At 42.5% G+C, this 20,608-nt stretch overlaps 1 protein-coding gene across 2 annotated transcripts; it reads left to right on the top strand.

Moving 5' to 3' along the window:
* The first annotated feature begins 3,768 nt into the window (after positions 1 to 3,768).
* On the top strand, positions 3,769 to 20,570 carry CCDC112 (coiled-coil domain containing 112). Of its 2 annotated transcripts, XM_042787751.1 has the most exons (10): positions 3,769 to 3,856; positions 4,542 to 4,657; positions 6,403 to 6,521; positions 8,998 to 9,087; positions 10,424 to 10,499; positions 11,091 to 11,478; positions 12,265 to 12,678; positions 13,372 to 13,467; positions 20,221 to 20,339; positions 20,423 to 20,570. In XM_042787751.1, exons 1-10 carry the CDS (start codon positions 3,806 to 3,808, stop codon positions 20,451 to 20,453), a joined length of 1,500 nt encoding a protein of 499 aa, XP_042643685.1. In that variant the 5' UTR covers positions 3,769 to 3,805; the 3' UTR covers positions 20,454 to 20,570. The 2 variants fall into 2 exon arrangements, with proteins under 2 accessions (XP_042643685.1, XP_032839947.2); XM_032984056.2 differs by lacking the exons at positions 20,221 to 20,339; positions 20,423 to 20,570 and having other exon boundaries at positions 13,372 to 14,328.
* Positions 20,571 to 20,608: the final 38 nt, after the last annotated feature.

Genomic DNA, 20,608 nt, shown 5'->3' on the forward strand with positions numbered 1-20,608 from the left:
ATGCACCCATCTGGGGAACAGAAGAGGGAACTTTACTGCCACTGTCTAGTCTGGAGCTCTTCGACTCCTGGGGCAAGCTAGGCAACGGCAGGAGAAGGTACTGGGGGACACTGACACTGGGCTGTGGCTGCAGAGCAACAAACCTTTGTGTGTCCAGGCTGTCAGGTCTGCTAGCACTGCAGGGCAGGTCTCACAGGAAGAAGTGATGACCACTCTCTGTTCTCATCTAATGAAGGGGAGCTGATGGCGCCAGTATGGGGCCAGATCAGATCATCCTGTAAAAAGGGATAGAGACAGACAAAGGGCTGAATGGGGGTCATGTTACCTATAGAGTAAAAGCTTGCTGTTGGTATCTAGAAAAAAAATACAGAAGCTATGCCTTTAGTAGCTATGAGGTGCTTCTCAGGTGACACCTGGTGGACAAAAACTAGAGGTGAAAGCAGCCTGCCTTCATAGCGCAAATCTGCACCATCCCTGCTTGCATCTGCACTACAGCACTAACTGCTGGTGTACCTATCAGGGGCCCTCCCTACTCTTCTTATTCCCACCAGAGAGCATTATTACAGCGCCCCAGAATAAGCACATATCATCCATTGACCTGTAATAGCTATTTTTTTTGCATCTGATTCCATTTTTTTCTCATATTCTGGCTGATGCCCTGAGTTGGACTATTTTCTGATCTGTGAGTCTGAGGTTAGACTAAGTGGAGACATTGTTTTCAGAAATAAAAATACAAGGAAAGCCTGTGTTGCTAGTAGTAACTGGATGCTTTTATAGTCTAGGATAACTAGACAATTTTATGAATGTCTCCACAAGTGGATAGTTGTCCCCACAGGGTTAAAGGCTTTGATTTGTTCTGATCATTAATTTACTCTCCTTCAAACTAATTCCAGTTCGCTTCTCTAATACTGGCTGTCTTCTGCTTGATACTTTACAACTCCCCTAATGTATTCCTGCTGAGGACCCAGAGATAAAGAACCAAAATAAAACCCCAAAAACCCACTCTGAAAAGAAACATCTACTTAGGAAAGTCTTTATTCTGATCATCTGCATCCAGTGGGTGGATGCTTATGCCTCCTGGTATGATAGGTGATTTCCTCAAGGATGTCATGGATGAGAATACAACATTATTGTGCAGTCCTTTTCCTCCCTTTGGCTTGAAGGATTTCAGGAAGATGGGAGATACTGCTGGGCCAATACTGTGACAGATAAGGCTTCTTCCATAAAGATAAGTGGTTGCGATCAATTCTTTAATTGCTGTCACTGCATCTTCCACGTTAACAGGGTGGGGTTTTTTTGTTGTTATTTGGGCTTTTTTTGTTCTATGTATACCTAGTTCCTTTAAATTTTAACAGCTTTACTTTTTCTCAGTATATTTCCATGCTTTGAGTAAAATCTTGAAAGCTTTTACAAAGCAAAACACACACAGAAGTCAGGGATTTGGTAACTTCAAGCACCAAACTAAGCTGAGAAAAAGAGAGTGTGGGAAAGGTCAGGGTGTAATTACCTATCTTATTTCTTTTAGATCTAGATTACCGGTTTACCAAAAGGACACAGAGGCCATGCAAGAGTTGTGGCATTGTATTTGGTCTGGCTGGGCCAGAGTTAATATTCCCCACTGGAGCTGTGCTTTGTGTTTGTAGCTATAAGGGTGCTGGTAACACCAGTGTCTGGGCTACCGCTGAGCAGTGCTTGAACAGCACCAGGGCTGTCTCTACCACCTCCCACAAAGGCCAGTGGGCTGGGCAAGAAGCTGGGAGGGGATACAGCTGTGACACCTCACCCAAACTGACCAAAGGGATATTCCATACCCTATGATGTTGTGTTCGACAATAAAAGCCAAGAGAAAGGGGGGCAGCATTCATTACTAAGTCTTTTGTTTTCTAAAGCAACTGCTACATGTACGGGGGCAGCACTTCCCAGGCTGGACCATCACCTGCTGATGAGAACTAGAGAATAAATCATTTTGCTTACCTTTGCTTCCCAGCGTAGACTTTGCTTTTATTCAGTAAGATGCCTTTTTCTCAAGCCATGAGTTTTTCATCTTATTTTCTCCCCCTGTCCTGCTAAGGAGGGAGAGCAGCTTGGCGGGCACCTGGTGGCCAGCCAAGGCTGACCCACCACAGGCATATCCTGGTTTAGGTGAGTCCTGCTCCACAGAGGGAATGAAGTTAGGTCCTGGCCCAGCTGAAAGACAGAGTTCACCTTCATACCAGCCTCACAACTTGATGCCTGACCACCCTGGTGTTTAGTCAGAACTAGCCAAGCCTAGCTCTGCTCCAATACCTGAAATTTCTGCATATGGTTTCTAGAGCATCTTGGTAAAGTCCTCAGGATTCTCAGTTACTTATGAGTACAGGGTGTGGCAAGCAATAATATAGACTGACAATCAAGAAACTGGTGAACTACTGAACAGTACCTGCATTACACTATGACTGGAGCCACCTTGTTAAAATGCTTGCTGTGGACCAAACCCTGAACGGTTACCAGTTTGCTGATCCTAACAACAAAAACCTTGGAAGGGCTGACAGTCACCAAAGGAAATCAAATACAAACAAGTTCTAGAAGACACGCTTCTTCCTCTGACATCTGATAGTGAAGGACAAGACAAAGGTGATTGTGAAACACTGCTGTGGAGAGAATACTTATACAAGCCATTTCAGGTAGCAATCTGTGAGAACAATCCTGCTTAATTTATGCTGATGACTATTTTCAGATTTTGAAATGTTCTGCTTTACTTGTTAATTCCTATTCAGAAAATACAAAGAAATCAAATGTAAGCACAGCCATAAAATATAAAGAGGAAAAATATATCAGGGAAGTGCTCTTAAAAACATCAATTAGGCAATAAAATGTCGTCAGCTTAGGCCATTTGGTTAGCATCTGTGAATGCTTTTGTGTTCTGCAGCTGGGAAAACACCAGTTCCTAAAATCTCTATAGCTAGCAAAGCCACTGCATGAATAGATTATTTCTATTATGCAGAAATGTTAATTGGCAACTCACTAGAAGTTTGATTGGTCTATGTGAATGAAAAGCAAGATCTTGAGAGTCCCAAAAATGTATTTAATAATGTGAAACTTTATTTTCTCTCAGGATCATGAGGACATATTCTGCTTGTCCTTAAGGAAGTAATCAAATACAAAACCTTAAATCCTGACATAAATGAAACTGGAGCCAGTAACAAGCATGCTCCATGAGTTGGGAAGGGAAAAGCGTTACTTCATATATGCAAGACAGTTAACCAGTCAGTCAAATTATTCGTCCCAATTAACACCAGCCACCGAGAGAAGAGTGGGACACAGTGCTACCCACAGCAGGGGCCACTTGCTGCCACACATTTGGTGAATCTCCACCTACACGATTGCTGAACAGCCCACGGGTCAGGCCAGCGCTGCCCAAGCAGGTCTGCAGCCCACCACTCCGAGGGGACACCCGCCTGCGATGCCCACCCTACGGCCCCCGCTCTTCAAGACAACTCAGGGGGCTCAAGCAGCACCGGGGAAAACAGCTCGGGACCTTTCGAGGCGGTTTCCTTCTCCAGGCTCCCGGCCCTTGCGGCTGCAGGCGCGCCCGCTGCCACCGCCCCCCTCCTCGCCCACGCACCTTTTGGGGCGGGAAACCCGAGGCAGCCCACCCCCCCGCTCCGCCCAACCCCCACCTTCCCGCGGTCGAAACCCCGGCATTTCGGGGCGCCTAAACCTCCGGCTGGCGCGGGGCGGGCCGCCCCTCAGCGCGGCGGGGCGGGGCGGGGCGGGGCGCGGCGCGGCGCGGCGCAGCGGGGCGGTCGCCACGGCCGCTCGCAACATGGCGGCGCTGGCGATGGCCGTGGCCGCGGCGGCCGCCGGGCAGCAGCAGGTAAAGGCCTCGCCGCGGCGTGGGGCCGCCGCCCGCCGCCCCCGGGCAGCCCCGCTCTGCGGGGAGCTGCAGCCTCGCACAGGGTGTAGGGATGGACGTTAAAAGGAAACCCGGAGGAAGCGGCGCGGGTTTGCCGAGCTGGCCTCGACTGGCAGCTTCCTCGCCAGAGCAGGCGGTTTTACCGTCTGCGTTCCTGGCGGTGGTCACGTTAAGGGTGTTCAGGGATGCTGTGAATGAGTTGACAGTTTGCAAGGGTTGTTAAGCAGATTGCGGAAGTCAGGCTTTTCTTGAACAAGGTGAAATGGGAGTAATCTGTCTAGTGTAAATTAAACGCTTACAGTCAGGTAGGTAGTTACTCTGACTTGTCAGAGACTGACTGCCATGAGAGGCAAGGCAGTTGCCTTGATTTAATATCGCAGCGTGGGGAGCAGCCTCTGTCAAACCAAGCTGATGTTGCAGTCTTGCCGTTTTTCTGAAGAAGAATGCATTTTTGTATACAGTCATCAGCTTGCCATCACTCATCACTCCCATTTTATACATGTGTGACTTAAAATTAGTTGAATTGCAGCAGTGTAAAAATGAAGTAATGCTGTTACTCTGCAGTGTGGTGGTGTCTGCTTAGAAATAACCAATGAACATTTGAAAAATACTGGGTTTGAGTAATACTTGATTTTGTTGTGTACAGAATGACAGCTGTTCCAGTACGGCAGGTGCTGGTCGACAGTTTCAGAATTGGAAGATGAGATCTGAACAAGCTAAGAAAGTTGAATTCATAAGAACTGCAGAAAAGCTAAAAACTCAGTAAGTTAAACACTTCATCATGACTGTATTTTCATGCTGTTTGGGAGGTAACTCAAGGTTCAAGGTAAGGATTTATGATAATGAAACCTTTAGGCTAAGATTTCTTTTTCAGGACCTCAGGCAGGTTATTGTGGTTGTTAATAGTAGTTCACGATAGGCTTATGAGCTCCAAAGTGCCCAGTTGTTCTAATTAGTGTTTGGACTTTGATCAGTCATCTTCTTTAGTAAGCTATGGCTGCATTAGATGCACAAAAAAGAAAGCGCCTGTGGCATAATTGAGTCCTCAGTTTTCCAGCTCCTCTCTGCTTACCTTAAGGACCTAAAGCCCTTAAGACATGGCAAAAAAGAGGAATTGTAGCAGCATTACAATAGCTTCCTCAGAGAAGATTGAAAGCACTTCACCTAGGATATATAGGCCACTGCTTTGGAAAATGGGGGTTCAAGACAGCACAGACACAGAAGTGATTTAAATCTGTTTCCCTGCATCTTGCGTAAGTGCTGTAACAACTACACTGGCAGCTGGAAGAACAGGGAGGTTTCTCATGAATGGATGAGCTTTATGAGGAAGAGCTGACGTAGCCACCCAGCTGAAGGAGAGGTTTGTAGTTGCGTAGTTGTGGATCCTGAATGAACAATGATACTTGATTCTCACAGCAGTGTTTTATGCTGTCTGACTGAATGCACTCCTCCTTGGTTATTCTGGGTCCTGGGTTATGGATCAAAAATTGACTTCTGGGTAATGTAGATGTTCCCAAGCAGCTTCAAAAAAGGCATGCCATTTAACTACAGCACATTGTCCTTTTGTGCTGTGAGGGCTTCCAGTACACTGTGTGGGGAGACTTGGTACTTGGGTCTGGTCTGTGAATTCCAGTGGACAGCAAAGCATTTATGCTGTGAACCGTAAACTGGTTTGAACCATACAGCAACCATAGTCTGCTGAAGAACCAGGCTGCTACTGACAGTTTCTTGGGCTGTCAGTGATGTTGCTTAACATTGGGATTCCTACCAGATGTCTGTACTGTGTGCCACCAGTGACCTGCTGTTCTGATCTCTAATGTGGTGGCACCAGACTTCACAGATGTGCTCAGGAGTACAGTATCTGTGGTCCTTTTACATGCAGTGCTCTGTAGGTCAAACTAGTATATTGACTGGTTGTAGTAAGGCAAAGTACATCCCACTGAGTTGTATTCTAAAGCTTCTGACCTTAGTAAGAAAACAAGTCACCTATAGCTCTCTGTTCTATACATAAAGCATAGTCAGTAAGGTAGCAGCTTTAGTATCAAGTTATTTGGATGCTAATGAATTTGAATCTTCAGTTGCAGGAGTACTGTCACTGTTAAGGCTGAGGGAATGTACTTGTTTTGTCTGTGCTGGAGCTCCATCTATGTGTGCAGCTGTATTAATACAGCCTGTCCCTGTGCTTTCCTGTGAAATTTTCATAAGGCTCCCTGATAGCATACAGATAAAATTTCGGGCTATTTCAGTGTGTGAATCACTGCTTGTCAGCGAGGTAATTTTCCTGTTAATTTCTTTCTCTTGTTCCAAGTTCTTGGGTTACTTTGGTGTGTAGTCTTGAAACTGCAGAAATGTTTTCCTTGAAAACAGTTGCAGGAACAAACGAGTGATTTGTATAAAATCTAAAACAGTCCTGTTAACGCATCCTTAGCCGGATACTAACCTGGGAAAATCTTGAGGCTTTGCTAAGCATTCCTGTGTTAGTCAGTGTTGGCAACCTTTTTTTCCAGGCTTGCAAATATAGAAAAAGACAAAAATGGACATCTTTACAATAGGAAGAGTAATTTCAGGGTAGACTACAGCATACTAGAGCTGGAACGTAGCATGACTGTCAGCAGGAAAACTGAAAGTAAGTAGGGTTTTATTTTCATTTTTGTTTGTTGTTTTTGGTTTTGTTTTTACTGCTGTTTTTTAAATGGTTTAATAATCAGTAGTACAGAGACATCAGTTCAGGTGGAAGGTAGATGCTGATAAAAGTGTGGTATTTCACCATGTGTACTACTTAGAAAGAAGACTTCCACAGTTTACTTGCAAAATTCAGAAACATAAACATTTTGGGCCTCCTGTGTTACTGTTTTCTTTTAATCTTAAAGATAGCAGATACCACCCACAACAACTTTGGTGGAAAATTACTGTTTTAGAAACTTTAAACCAATTTTCTGTGTATATTGCAAAATATAATGTAGTCTAGCTAAGGTACAATAAATACATACTTACAGTGTAAGTTTTCAAATGCTGATTGCTGCCTTTAAATATACTTTTAAGTAGTTCTGTGTTTGCATTTTTCAGATTCATGGGTAATGAATATTCAAAGCCAACATAGTGCTGTGACATGGTACACAACCTGTCCTACAATATCTGTTCCACTTACAGACTAATTAAATACTTCAGGGAAAAAATAGGTGACTCCCTAGTCACAACACAATACCTAGATTCTTTCAAAAGTAGTCAAATAAATCATGCTGTACCTTCTGATATAGCAGATCAGAATAAGTTGAAGAAGGGAAAGGACATGTAGCAACAACTAAAAATACACTTACCTTACAAATTTGTATGGTTTAATGGGCGCCTTTTAATTAATGAAACTGTCGTGGTTTGGGCCTGGTTGGCAGCCAACCACAATGCAGCAGCCCTCTCTCCCTTCCCCTCCGGCAATGAGAAGGGACAGAGAGCCAGGCTTGGGGTTTGAGATAGGACTGGGATGGGGAAAAAATCACCCTTTATGATCATGAGCGAAAGGCAGACTCGTTAGGGGAAGAAAAAAAAGAACATACATTTATTACAGACACTAACAACACACAACAGAATAGGGCAGTGAAAAGCATTGTCACATCTTGAGAACACCTTCCCCCCACCCCTCCCTTCTTCCCGGGCTCAGCTCTGCTCCCGATATCTCTACCTCCTCCCCCAGTGGCGCAGGGGCAGGGAATGGGGGGTGCAGTCAGCGCTGCCACTTCCTTCATCTTCGGTGAGGGGAGTTTCTGGAACTTGTTCCCCCTGCTCCATCATGGTCCCCCTCTCACAGGAGACAGTCCTCCACAAACTTTCTCCAACATGAGTTCCTCCCATGGGCCGCAGCGTTCCCCACACTGCTCCGTCATGGGTCACCAACTTCCTCCGACTGGAGTCCTTCCCACGGCTGCAGCCCTTCCCGAGCTGCTCCGGCGTGGGACATCCCCACATGCTGCAATCCTCCCAGTGCTGAATTACAGCAGTGGGACTACCTTTTCCCATGAGACCCCGGCCTTCTTTGGGCAGAGCACCTTGATCAATCAGGCAGAAGCCACAGGCCATAAATCAGTGTCTGCTCCACCGTAGATCTTCATGGGTGGCAGGGGGGCCACCCTGCCATCTCCCCACAGGATACAGGGGGGTCTCTGTTCCGGCACACCTCCCCCCTCCTTTCTTCCTTCATTCCTCCACTGACCTTGGTGTTCACGCAGCTGCAGCAACTCCTCCTCACAAGTCCAACTGCTCGTCACCACGTCCCTTCTTAAATACGTTATCGCAGAGGCGCAGCTGATTGGCTCAATTTCCCAAACAGAAGTGGAGCTGACTTGGAGCTGGGGGAGCTTTGAGAAGCTTCTCACAGGGGGCCGCCCCTATAGCCCCCTCCTCTGCCACCAAAAAACACCACTCACTCAACCCAGGACAGAAACTTAAGGTGCCCATTACATCTTGCAGTCCTTAAGAAATGTAACTATTTCAGAGGAATGACTAAGCTAAAAAGTTCAGAAAATTTTCCAAGGGTAAGAAGGGAGCATGGAAGTATGAATGGAGATACTTTTGTGGGATAATAAAGACAAGGATGAGAGGTGTAAAGCATTACATGTGAGATGTGAAGGAGTGAAGTGGCACATTCACATATGCTTTCCAAGTTTGTTTTCTCCTCATTGCTGGGTGTTTTGAGGCCTAGGTTAGAGTCTCCCTCTAAATTCTAGAGGAGGTGTTATCTGTATAGGCAATATTCTCAAAACTCCAGTTACCTGATAAGAGGTTTGGAAAAAAAAAAAAAAAAAAAAAAGAAATTGCTTTAATCTAGATGTGACTATCCTGTTGACCCCTTTAGAAATAGGAGCTACTAATTTTAAAATCTGTTTTACGTTGTGTGGGTAGATACATGGCCCATACAGTCAGCTACATGTAGTTACAGTCATGTTAAAATGCTTAGTATTATGGCAGTTTCTTATAATCAAGCAGAATTTATGTCCCTGCCTAGATAAAATCTGTAGTTTATTTTGGACACTTCATTGCTTTTGTTCTTGTATTGAATTTAATGCACAGAGAAACTGGTAGAACTATCAGCACCTTACTTTGTTTAACAGAAGCTAAAATTCTGCAGCAGCTATCAAAAATACAAAATAATGTGAAGAGACTTCAGCAACATTTAAAAGATGAGAAGCCTACACCAGAATGTAAGTCATGATGACAGATTCAAACCCATTTTTCTCTATAGACAATTTTCTTGCATAGTTGGGCTTGTGATTCTCCTAAAGATTTGGGATACTCCTTTTCTATCTGTCAGTTTTTCCAGGAGTCTGGGAAGGGAAGAATGCAGAAATGTAAGAAATGGTGAAAGACTGTGCCGTTCTGTGTGGAAACAGAGAAATTTGCTCCATCTTTAAAGTGGTGTGGGTTTGTTTCTTTAGTCTGTTTAAAGACAGGTATTTTCTATATGTTACTCTGCCTTCTGTAAAATAAAGTTAGTATTCTAGTGCCATCTAGGTAGAACTCTCTTTCATCTGGTAAGAGGACACACAGTAGGGTCTACAGGGAACTAATTCTAGGTGTCCACATGGCTTGAAGTGTAAGTTGGAATATTCTGTTGAAAATGCTGAAACAACTTGTTCAGTTTGGATGTTTTGAAACTTTTGAGAAATAGGCACTGAAAGAACCATTTTCCTATGATGCTCCACTACCTCGTGTGGAGCTCAGGTTGAAGCCCTCTTACTAGCTGAGGGCTTTCTGATGCTAGATAAAATGCATCACACTTCATTTATTCAGTGTCTATTTTATTAAAAATGCATTAGCTTCTTAAGATGTCAGGAAAGATACCAAGAACTAACAAGGCATGAAAGCTGAGCTAAGAGTTCTAGATTATATAACTGTACCAGTTTAGTTTATTATTTTTTAAAGCCAAGTTAGTTAAATTATGTGTTCAATATGTGTCCATAGAGATGTTGTGCTGGTTTAAAACAGATTCTAAAACTTTTTTCTACCATTGTAAAATAGATCTCTAGGCAGCTGTCTTACCGTCTTTCTCTGTATTGGGACTACAGCATGCTGACAGTAGAGGATAAAGTTTTACTTCGATGTTTCTTTGTCAGCTTTGTATAAGTAGTGACATGTAGGTTAAATAGGATTACTACAGCCTGCTGTAAACCAAAGAATTGAGTGTCCTTCTTAGGTCACTAATTACATTGTTATAAAAAACAAAAGTGGAAACTCTTTAGGATAAGGCTGTCTTATTCTGTGAATCAGTTGAAGGTTACTCGGAATCAGACTTACTTAACTGAAATAAACATTTATACTGGGATTTGCATCCAGTTAGCTAAATCACTATGAAATCACACCTTTTGAATAAATGAGTCAGTATTTTAAGGCTGTTGGAGATGGAAATGCATGCTTTTTTATACATTGAAATAAAAGTGTCACAGAAGTCTGTGCAAGTGCCTACATTTCTGGATAGTGCTGAATTACTGGTTAATTCTGTAAACTTCTTAACTTATATGCTCTTTTTTTCTTTTTTAGTTGTAGACAAGCTGAAGAAAATGATGGAAGAAGTTGAAAATGCAATCAATGCTTTTAAAGAGGAACAGAGGCAAATGTATGTTTATCCATGCTTCAGCTGCAAAAAACAGTGCTTTCGTCAGACACAATAAAAACTTTGCAATAATCAAGTAAACTATTCTTTTGATTTATTGTTTTGCTAGTGATTCCTGTGGTAAGCAAATCAAAACTCAAGCTACCAAGTTAGAATCTTGATAAACAGCCTTTTAGAGAGGCTGTTTATATAGCTATTGCAGTGATCCCGTGTCACAATGATTTGCCTATGAAAAGGCTTTTTAGAGAAAGGCTGCAGGAGAGATTAGATTGTGAGGTTTTTGTTGTTGCTGTTGTTTTGGTTTTTAAGTGGTTTTTTTTTTTCCCTTTTTCCCTACTGGTGTCAGGAGGGGATTGAGCTAGTTGTTTGAGTGACATAAATGTGTGCTTTCACTAAAAGGGTAAATTAATTCTGATTGTGTAGTGCTTTATTATGGGATTATTACAACCTTGTCATCTGTGTTACCATTTCAGTTCTTAATCTTTGAAGAATAGCTCTTGTGTGGCATTGAACAATTCCAAAATTCATTTTCAGCGAATGAACAATGAATACTGGATTTGTTTTCTTACATTTCAGTGTTTGTTCTCTTTTCAGATATGAACAGCTTTTGAAGGAGGAAAAAACTACCATTAATGAGCTCAGTGTCTTTGAGAGAAAAGTAGAACTGTGGGCGGTAGGCAGCTCAACAGAAAAAGTTTTGAAATTACCATCAGCCAAGGTCTCAATTGATAAAACACTGGAAAGGCATCTACCTGAAGAAGTACTAGAGTTTGAAAGATTTCTTCAGCGAACAGGAGGGCAGCAGGGAGGCTGGGATGATTACGATCATCAAAATTTTCTGAAAGTATGGACAAAACACAAAGGAAGGCTATCCTACATGGATGAAGCCCATGAGTATCTCTGTGGGAGAACAAAAGAAGATATTGAACAGCACGACAAATGGTATCAAGAATTTCTAATTTTACACAAAAGAAAGAAAGAGGTAAAATAACCCCTCTAGGGCTTTTGTAGCTTTAAGAAAAAGTATTTGTTTTTGTATTTGACTCTCTAGTGGTAGTGTTAGGTGGATTTCTGCTATAGTTGATGGTATATAACTGAAGTCTTTAGCATCCTCACCTTGCCAAAAGTATTTGTCTTCAAGAATTACCAATAAGCATAGACCTAACAACACACTGAATTGAGCTGTGTATTGCCAAAGTTTATTATAAATCCTTTTGATGGCAGTGGTCCAGCAACGTAGATAACAGTCCCAGAGCAGTAAGTGATCCTATCTGAAATTGCAGTTCTTGTTAATCTGTCCCTAAGAACGTCTGTCCCACTGTATAGACAATATACCTATGCCATACTGATGTAGAGGATTACAATTCCCTCAAGAACTATCCATCTGAGTAATAAAATATACACTGACATAAAAAATGACCTGTAAAATAATAGGTGGAATTACTAATTTGAAGACCTGAAATATGTTTGTATTAGAAAAAGCATATTACACCACCATTTGTAACTATACAAAGTTAATATGAATACCATAGCTTAAATGATTTTAGCAGGCACATGTTAAACCTGCTTGTGTGATCCATACAGTAGGAAAAAAAATTGTGAGAAAGCAGGCAGGGGGGCTTCTTTGCCTTAAGTTTTGTGTCTAGTGGACTTTTAATTCCTATCTGTAGCTCCTATCGTTCGAGTGTGGTTTTATCCAACCGAATCAAATGTATAAAATTTTCATGAAAACCTTATTTATTTTTTTCCCCCTACTATCCTCTTGCAGTCAATTAAGAAGTGGAAAGAAAAGCAGCAGCAAGAGAAAGAAAGAAACTTGAAGGAGAAAGAGAAATCAGAAAAAATGCTCAAGGAAGAATGGCTACAGCATGAAGAAGCTCAGAAGCAAAAAGCAGAAGAGAGAAAAAGACATCAAGCAGCAATTGAAGCATGGAAGAAACAGAAAGCAGTAGCATTTGCAATGGAACAAGAATCACAATTAAAACTAGAAGAAGAGAAGGAGAAAAAGCAACAAAAAGAACGCCAGCGCCAATGGCACTTGAAGTTACTGTTGGAAAGGTACATGTTGCAGAAGAAAGAAAAGGAGGAACTTGAAAAGCTTGAAAAAGAGAGGAGAGAGGAAGCTGAAAAGGAGGAAAGGAAGAAAATAGCTGCAGAAGAAATTACTAAGTTTCAAGAGCGTGTGCGTAATTATGTCTTCATTTATGCACGTTGCTTTAAATTCACCTACTTCCTCCTTCAATATAATCTGTTAAACACTTTAAAATCCAAAATTCATTATTTTAAATCTATTTTTGATTCACTATGAATAACAACATCTGTTACATACCAGAAACAGTACAAAACGTTATTTTAGACGAAGATGTTCTTTTTTATCAATATCTGAATTCTACATGATTATTCAAGCCCATATTTCTTTTTACATATAGAAATGGTTTTATTTACTTCAATGTGAAAATGTTTGGGAAAAGCAGTTTGGGCTGTGTTGCTCTCCATGCTATAGAAAACATCAGAATGCCTGATAGTTGTATGCAGTTACGAAATAAAAAAAGATGTTTGAATATCCTGCAGGTTTCAGTAGCTGTACGGTCAAGTTAGATCCCATATCAATGTAAATCTGCTTACTGGAGAACTTGTATTACTGTCACCATTCACACTAGAGTTCATTTTTATAAACAGGGATTAAACTAATACAATCCATTTTTTTCCAAAATTCTGTAACTATAGTTTGTTTGTGCAGGACAAGCTATAGCTACCTACTCTAACAGAATTTCAAAACAAAAAAACTAACTATGAAAAGCCTGCCTATGTATCTTCATACTAATTGTTGTACTTCGAAAGAAAAGTTTGCTTTTCCATTCATTATATGTTGCAGGATCTACGTAAACTGGAGCTAAGGATTCTGCAAAAACAAGCTAAAGAAGTAGAGAAACGAGAAAAAGAAAAAAGGTTGGCAAAGTTAAAAGAGAAGGTAACTTACCTTTTCGTGTGTTTTAATCTGAAGTGTGTGCAGCTTCATTGTTGCCCCTCTTACTTTTTTCATGTTATTGCCATTTCCTGTGATGGTGTGGAGGGAAATGTCTCATTCTGGCTAGCCAGCAGTGTTTTGTTTACTCTGCACCTGGTCTTACTGTGAGAAATGCTCAGTTGCCAGTGATCAGCAGCTCAGACAGGATGCATTGTGAAGCACTTATTACGTTCTTGCAAGACCGGGTGCCCCACCAGGCGGACGCGCCTGGCAGCCATGGTGTGATGGTTTATATCCCTGTCTCTGGACAGCAAGTTCCCTCCCCTGATTCCTCACTGGCTGAGTACCACAGGGTGTACAGACCTCCCAACCCGCCTACCGACACGCCTCTTCATGTCTGTGTTCATACATCACATGTTCATGGAAATGGACCTTGGCTCTCTCCAAGGTGGAGTTCATACGCATGAGCTCATCACGCAACCGTACTAAGAGGAAAAGTTCAAAAGCTCAGGTTCCCCAAGCCTTTTGGTATCTCCATCCACCTAAAACTAGTTCCAAGTACTGGGTCCTGGCAGTTAACAAAAGGACCGCTTATCTTCTGGCCACAGGCTAGGTGTGAATCACTCCTGTTACTCTTACCAGGCTTGTGAAAACAACATTATTTCTTCCCCTTTCAATTTCCCCGTTTTTTATTTATACTCTTGTTGCTTTTTGCATATTCTCAGAGTCTTGCTCCATGAGTATTTCCTAGTGTTGCCAACATGATTTTGCATCTTCACCCTGATGACAGGTCATCTCTTGCAACCTTAACCTTGCAATCTCTTGCAACGTAATAGCAGTAGTTGTAACATACAGCTGCTTGGCAATCCCCTTTACCGCATCTCTGGTATAATTTATAAACTTCTGTTGATTATAATAAACATAATTTATCTAGTCTACGTTCTTATTTATAGTTACCCACCAGAATAAAAAGGACCCAGACCCTACCAATAATTTGATTCCTTGCCTTATGCTCATCTGGGACTTCCTGAGGAACTCCAATATAGTCAATGTATATTTGATCATCAAATGATACTCCTAGGTTCCTCTGCTCGTCTGCCTGAAGGTTCTGATCTTTTTTCAAATGCCAGGGTGAATGGCATGGCCAACTGAACAATTGCACATGTTCCCTTCCAGTCTGCTGGTAGGATGGGTCTCGGGACTTTTCTTCCACTACACCACCCTGGGTCTGCCCTGGGGATACTTAATGCTGAGTAATTTTCTGCATCATCATTAGTCACATTCAAGGTTTTTGTGCATAAGTAGAATTCTCCCGAAAGTCTGGTAGCCTTATTACCCTGTCGTGAGAGACAAGCTGTCTGGTTACCAGAGGCAGTGGAGAAAGCAGGTGGTACCTTGATATCCTTGACCTGTATGGCAGGAAATAGTAATGCTAAAGACTTGCAAGTTTCATTACCCCAAGCAGCCTTCTCCTGGTAGAGAGGTCAGCCATGCACCGCATGACCAGTGGATCCTGAGTCCAAACCCATGAGGAAGGGAACAACTTGTACTGTGGGTCTTCCTGTTGCACAGACATAGAAGTTGCTATGATTTAAACTCTGTACCGTATATTTGACCCATTCTACCCAAGCATCTGTATCCCTGTACCCCGTCTCTATTTAAAAAAATTGTTTAAGATCTTTTACTTCCACAACTGCCACTATTTTACGGTCATTAGGGGAACTCCGTTTTCCTTCTTCAGGGGATTGAGTGGCCTGCTTTTTCTCCTTACTAATCTTAGGTTGTGATGCCCTCAATTCTATTCTAAATCTTGCTACGGGGTCCTTCCCTGTTATATCTGCCCCAAGGCCATAAACATTATCTACATGGTTATCAGCTTTTTCATGGTTATTACTATAGGATTACATTGTAAAAGATGAGCAGGTGGGATTGGGGACCTCTTTACACATGCTTATTTGATCCTTTAATGCCTTTGCTGTATTGGACAGGGGAGGTATATAGGTCCATCCTTGCCAGGTGGCAGTCCACCATACATTATTCCACCCGGAACATGGTGGCCCCCTATTAATTTGTGTCTCAGGGCACAGGTATTTACTTTCACTACTTAACCGTCTTTGGGTCTCAACAGCTCCACAGCTCAACATCTGACAGGCATCAAATTGGATAGTTTGGGGTCTTTCAGTCCTAGTTACATTTATCCAAAGCTTAACAGGATATGCAGCTCCTCCCTTCTACTTGTCATCTGTTGTGAGCAATTCCACAATGGCTAGTGTCAGAAGGTATTAATTCCTCCCTTTAAGACCTATCAGAATCCATAAATTCTCTTAAGTGTCATAACGTTATTCCTTTGATTACACTGATGGCAACAAATATGACAATGATTATCACATTTACTGTCAGCCATCCAGCCTGGAACCATCCTTTCTTACACTTAAAAGTGGATAGTTATAATACTATCATAATATAATATAATATATGTAATATATAATACTAAACAAGATTGTAAGAGTAGTAATATTTGAATGATTAAGCATGTAAAGATTATCAAAATTACAATCACAACAGATTGTTTCACCCATGAAAGGGTTGGAAAACAGCTAGTCAACCAGGACCAGTCTGTATTAAATCCTTTTACAATTTGATATCCTGCCCCAAGTCTGACCTGGTTAAATAGCTGGTCCCCTGCCCTCTTCTTTTTTTTTTTTTTTTTTTTTTTAAATAAGATAATTGAAATTATCACCCACAAGTTTTTTGTACAAACTTCAAAGTAAGCAGTGATTTTTGTTCCACCATCCATGGAGCAGAGACTCTTTTAGCTCAAGAGTGGTGAATCCAATGTCCCCTCTTTGCTACCTTCAGTGCTGTACAGGTGGTTAATAGTACCTGGAAGGGTCCCTGCCACTTACTTGTCCGTGGCTCATCTTTCCAGGTTTAATTCCAACTCAGTCCCCTGGTCCGAATGGGTGAGCCAGAGCGTCCAACCTGCTTTGGCGATGTGAACTGGTTGTGAAGCTACTGGAGGGTCTTCCCCAGGGCCAACAGATGTTGTCAGAGATCCTGGCTTCTCTGCAAAGAGAAGCCTCCAGGAACTGATACGTTAATTCATACAGGTTACATGATTTTTCCAGTCTGTGTTCCTATTCTTAATAATACTATTGGTAGTGCTTGTAATCAAATTTCCTGGCATATCATACTCAGTTGTAGTTGGAGAGTTTTGGTTCCTACATGCTACTCTTCCATTGGCCTGAGGCCTTTACAGGGTATGTAGGTCCCATTTAATCCCTAAATGCTTCTCCCTCTTTCTGAACTTCTGTGATAAAAACGGGGACCTCTATCTGAAGATATGCCTGCTGGTATACCAAATCAGGGTATTATTTGATTCAGCAGCTGTTTCACAACCTCACGAGAGTTATTGGTGCGACAGGTAGGCTTCTGGCCATCCACTAAATGTGTCCACTAAGACCAAGAGATACCTATAACTCTCTGTTTCTGGTAACTCAGCAAAACTTATCTGCTAATATTCTTCTGGAATCAGTCCACTCTTAGTTATTCGCAAAACTACCCTATTGCCCATATTAGGATTATTTACCTTATAAGTTTCACATTTTTCAACAACTGATTTTACAATTTCAGTCATGTGTCTACTAATTACAGTTTTCCACAAATGTTTAACCAGGCTTTCCCTTCCCCAATGAGTAGTTTCATGTTCTTTTGTGGCCACCTCTCTCATTAAGCTAGGAGTTAACATTATTTGCCCTTGAGATGTAACTGCCCAGCCACCTTAACTGTTTTGTGGCCTGTTTCAGGGATTTCCCATTCAATGGCAAACAATTCCTGGCCCTCTGAACCTAAGGGGATGCAAAAGAAGGCATCCTTTAAATCAACCACTGTAAACTACCTGAATTTTTCATTTAATGTAGTTAACAATATACATGGATTTGCTACTACAGGATGTGTATTTTCTACTACTCTATTAGCTGCTTTTATGTCATGTACTAGCCAGTAATTCTTCCCATTAGCTTTCGTTACTGCCAATATTGGAGTGTTATATTTCGATTGGTGAATTCCAATCGTAGTATGATAATAACAAACATATTAATGATTAATAATGATCATATACTAATATTAATAATAATCATATTAGTAATCCAAATGTGCGAATTGCATTTACTAGAGGTTCAAGGCCCCTTTCCACTTCTATTTTAATCGGATATTGTTTCAATCTTACCGGCCTGATTCCCTGTTTCAGTCGGATCTTTACCGGTTCTGCTGCTCTGGACTGTCCAGGTAATTCCACTCGCCCACACGATAGGAACCACAGCATCTTCTACTTCACCTGGAATGCTATATATTGTATTATCCATCAAGTAAATCGCAGCTTCCTTTAATAGTTCTTGAACTAAGTGGTCCTTCTAAGGTGTTAATTACAGAATATGTTGCTTCATTATCAATCAAAATTGTATTTCTCCTTTCCCCAGTTAGGCTGTAACCAGAGGATATGCTTGGGGCAGAGGTCTCCGTTCCCCTCCATGCTGGTTCTGTATTTATTAGAGGGACTTGTGAAGGGTATTTTGCTCTTAATGGTGGGCAATTCTTTTCCAGTGTCTTGTCCTATTTCCTCCTGTAGCACATTCTCTTCCCTTGTTATCTCTGTGCAACCCCTCTGCGGGGAGTCTGAACTAAAGCAGTGGTGGGCTGATCACAATAAACCTCCTAAGCCACATAGTAAAGGGACCCTTTATCGCTACCGGACCAGCATTCCCCACAGCCTGTCTGAGGGGTGCAATTACCATTTTGTTTTGTTTGTTTCTTTTTTTTTTTTTTTTTTCTCCAGCTTCCCTTCATTCATCTGGCTTTTGAGCTAAACCCATCTGCTTCCCTGAACTCAGCTTCCCCCTCTATTATTTGCTCCAAATCTTGATTCTCAACTCCACCCACAGCTCTGGCCGCACCATCCACAACTTCAGTCACAACCCTTCTCCTTCTGGGGGCTATCATTAAATCCAAGTCCTCCTCTGGACTTTCCAGATATTTAGCATAGTTGCCCTATACTAAACTGAGAACAACAGTGCTTGAGTGGTTTTTTAAGATCTTTTTCTACCGGTTACACAAGCGGATCCTGCTGTGCGATGTTAAACCCACAATCTTTTTGCCACTCAGCATGTTTTCTTAAAGAACATAACCGCATAAGCTACTTCATCCCATTTGCCTTCCCGTCTTAAAATTTTAACAGTAGCTGCAACAAGGTGTTATAACTCAGTGTACCATTTATTGGCCACTTTTCCCCAGATCTTAACCTATACAAAGGCCACCACTGATTACAATATTTTATCAAAGTGTCCTGAGTAACTGAGCCCCTTGGGGGTCCATCAATTTGTTTTCAAGGTTGCAAAATGCAACCCAGTGGGGATTTTTCTCACAATTCCCCCTTTGGAGGCAGTGGTACCCATGATCTTGACCTTTGTTCAAGTCCTGACATAACCAGTCATCAGTCGACTCATATTTTTGGCCAAAAACCTTATTTCCCAAAATGGGCTCCTTTGTGCATGCAGTAGCACAATATTCCCTTTGCACCCGGAACGTTCCTTCATCGTATCAACATCCTCCCCAACGGACTGTCTGGAGGGATGTTTTCAGGGACCTCCCTTCCCTGAATTTTCCCTAGGCCTAGTATTTTTATTTCCCATTTTTCTTCCTGAAACTCTGTCACTCCATTCTCCTGCTTTATCCTTCTCTGGACGTTTTTCTTGCAGAAGAACAGAACTGCAGATCCAGACTCTGCACTCACTCCGTTCTAACGTATGTCTCACTCTCACACACCCGAGCCTCCCCGACTGCCAAGGCAATACTTAACAGCCCTCTTTTCTTATGTTGGTCTGTGCATGGAGTTCCCTGGTCTAATAGCTCTTTCCGGGGTTCCCTTATCCTTTTTCTTCTTCATCCCTGATCCTTCTTCCCCCCAGTGGTTCGCAAGGCCTGGCTGTATTACCTGTCTCAGGATCTCAGCCGGTCCCCATGGAGTCACTGCCAATGATTCACGAGACCGTTGAAATCAAAGGGGCATGCCTTCCTGCCCTCAGCGGTGGAGACACCCAGGCAGCGACTTCGCTCCTGGACGAGCCCCCAGATAATTGTGAGAAATGCTCAGTTGCCAGTGATCAGCAGCTCAGACGGGATACATTGTGAAGCACTTTTTATTACGTTCTTGCAAGACCGGGTGCCCCACCAGGCGGACGCGCCTGGCAGCCATGGTGTGATGGTTTATATCCCTGTCTCTGGACAGCAAGTTCCCTCCCCTGATTCCTCACTGGCTGAGTACCACAGGGTGTACAGACCTCCCAACCCGCCTACCGACACGCCTCTTCATGTCTGTGTTCATACATCACATGTTCATGGAAATGGACCTTGGCTCTCTCCAAGGTGGAGAAGTTCATACGCATGAGCTCATCACGCAACCGTACTAAGAGAAAAAGTTCAAAAGCTCAGGTTCCCCAAGCCTTTTGGTATTTCCATCCACCTAAAACTAGTTCCAAGTACTGGGTCCTCACAGTTAACAAAAGGACCGCTTATCTTCTGGCCACAGGCTAGGTGTGAATCGCTCTTCCTGTTATTTTTATCAAGCTTGTTCTGCAAAAACAACATTCTTTCTTTCCCTTACATTCTGCACCTGTTCATATGATGAAGACCTGCTGAGTGTATGTAACTCATTCTGTGATCAGTGAAAAAAAACCCCAATTTTTTTGTTTGACTTCTGAGGTGGAGATTCGTGTAACTAGAGACCGGACCAGGTTGTACAAACCTACGAAGGGCTGGGAGGAACACACCAAAGAGATCGCACCTACAGCTTCAGAACAGCTTTTACGGCTTCCTCATAGGTAAGGAGGAGAACGGTGGACACACAGCATGACAAAAATGCATTTATATACGAGCTATTTATACTTTTTTGCCTTGTTTTTAGAGCTATCCCAGCCTGGAGGCAAGGGTTATAGACGAGCACCCGCCTGTCCCTGTCGCAGGATGATGGGTCCGTTGCCGGCGAAGCAGCCAGCAGCCCTCGGGAGCTGCCACAAAATTTGCTTGGCCCAACATGTGTTGCCTTTGTGTTTTGTGAGTGTCGGACTCGAAACGTCATCTGCCGGACTGT

The sequence above is a fragment of the Tyto alba genome, unplaced genomic scaffold (genome assembly GCF_018691265.1).
Source record: "Tyto alba isolate M040663 unplaced genomic scaffold, T.alba_DEE_v4.0 Super-Scaffold_13, whole genome shotgun sequence".
Classification (NCBI taxonomy): domain Eukaryota; kingdom Metazoa; phylum Chordata; class Aves; order Strigiformes; family Tytonidae; genus Tyto; species Tyto alba.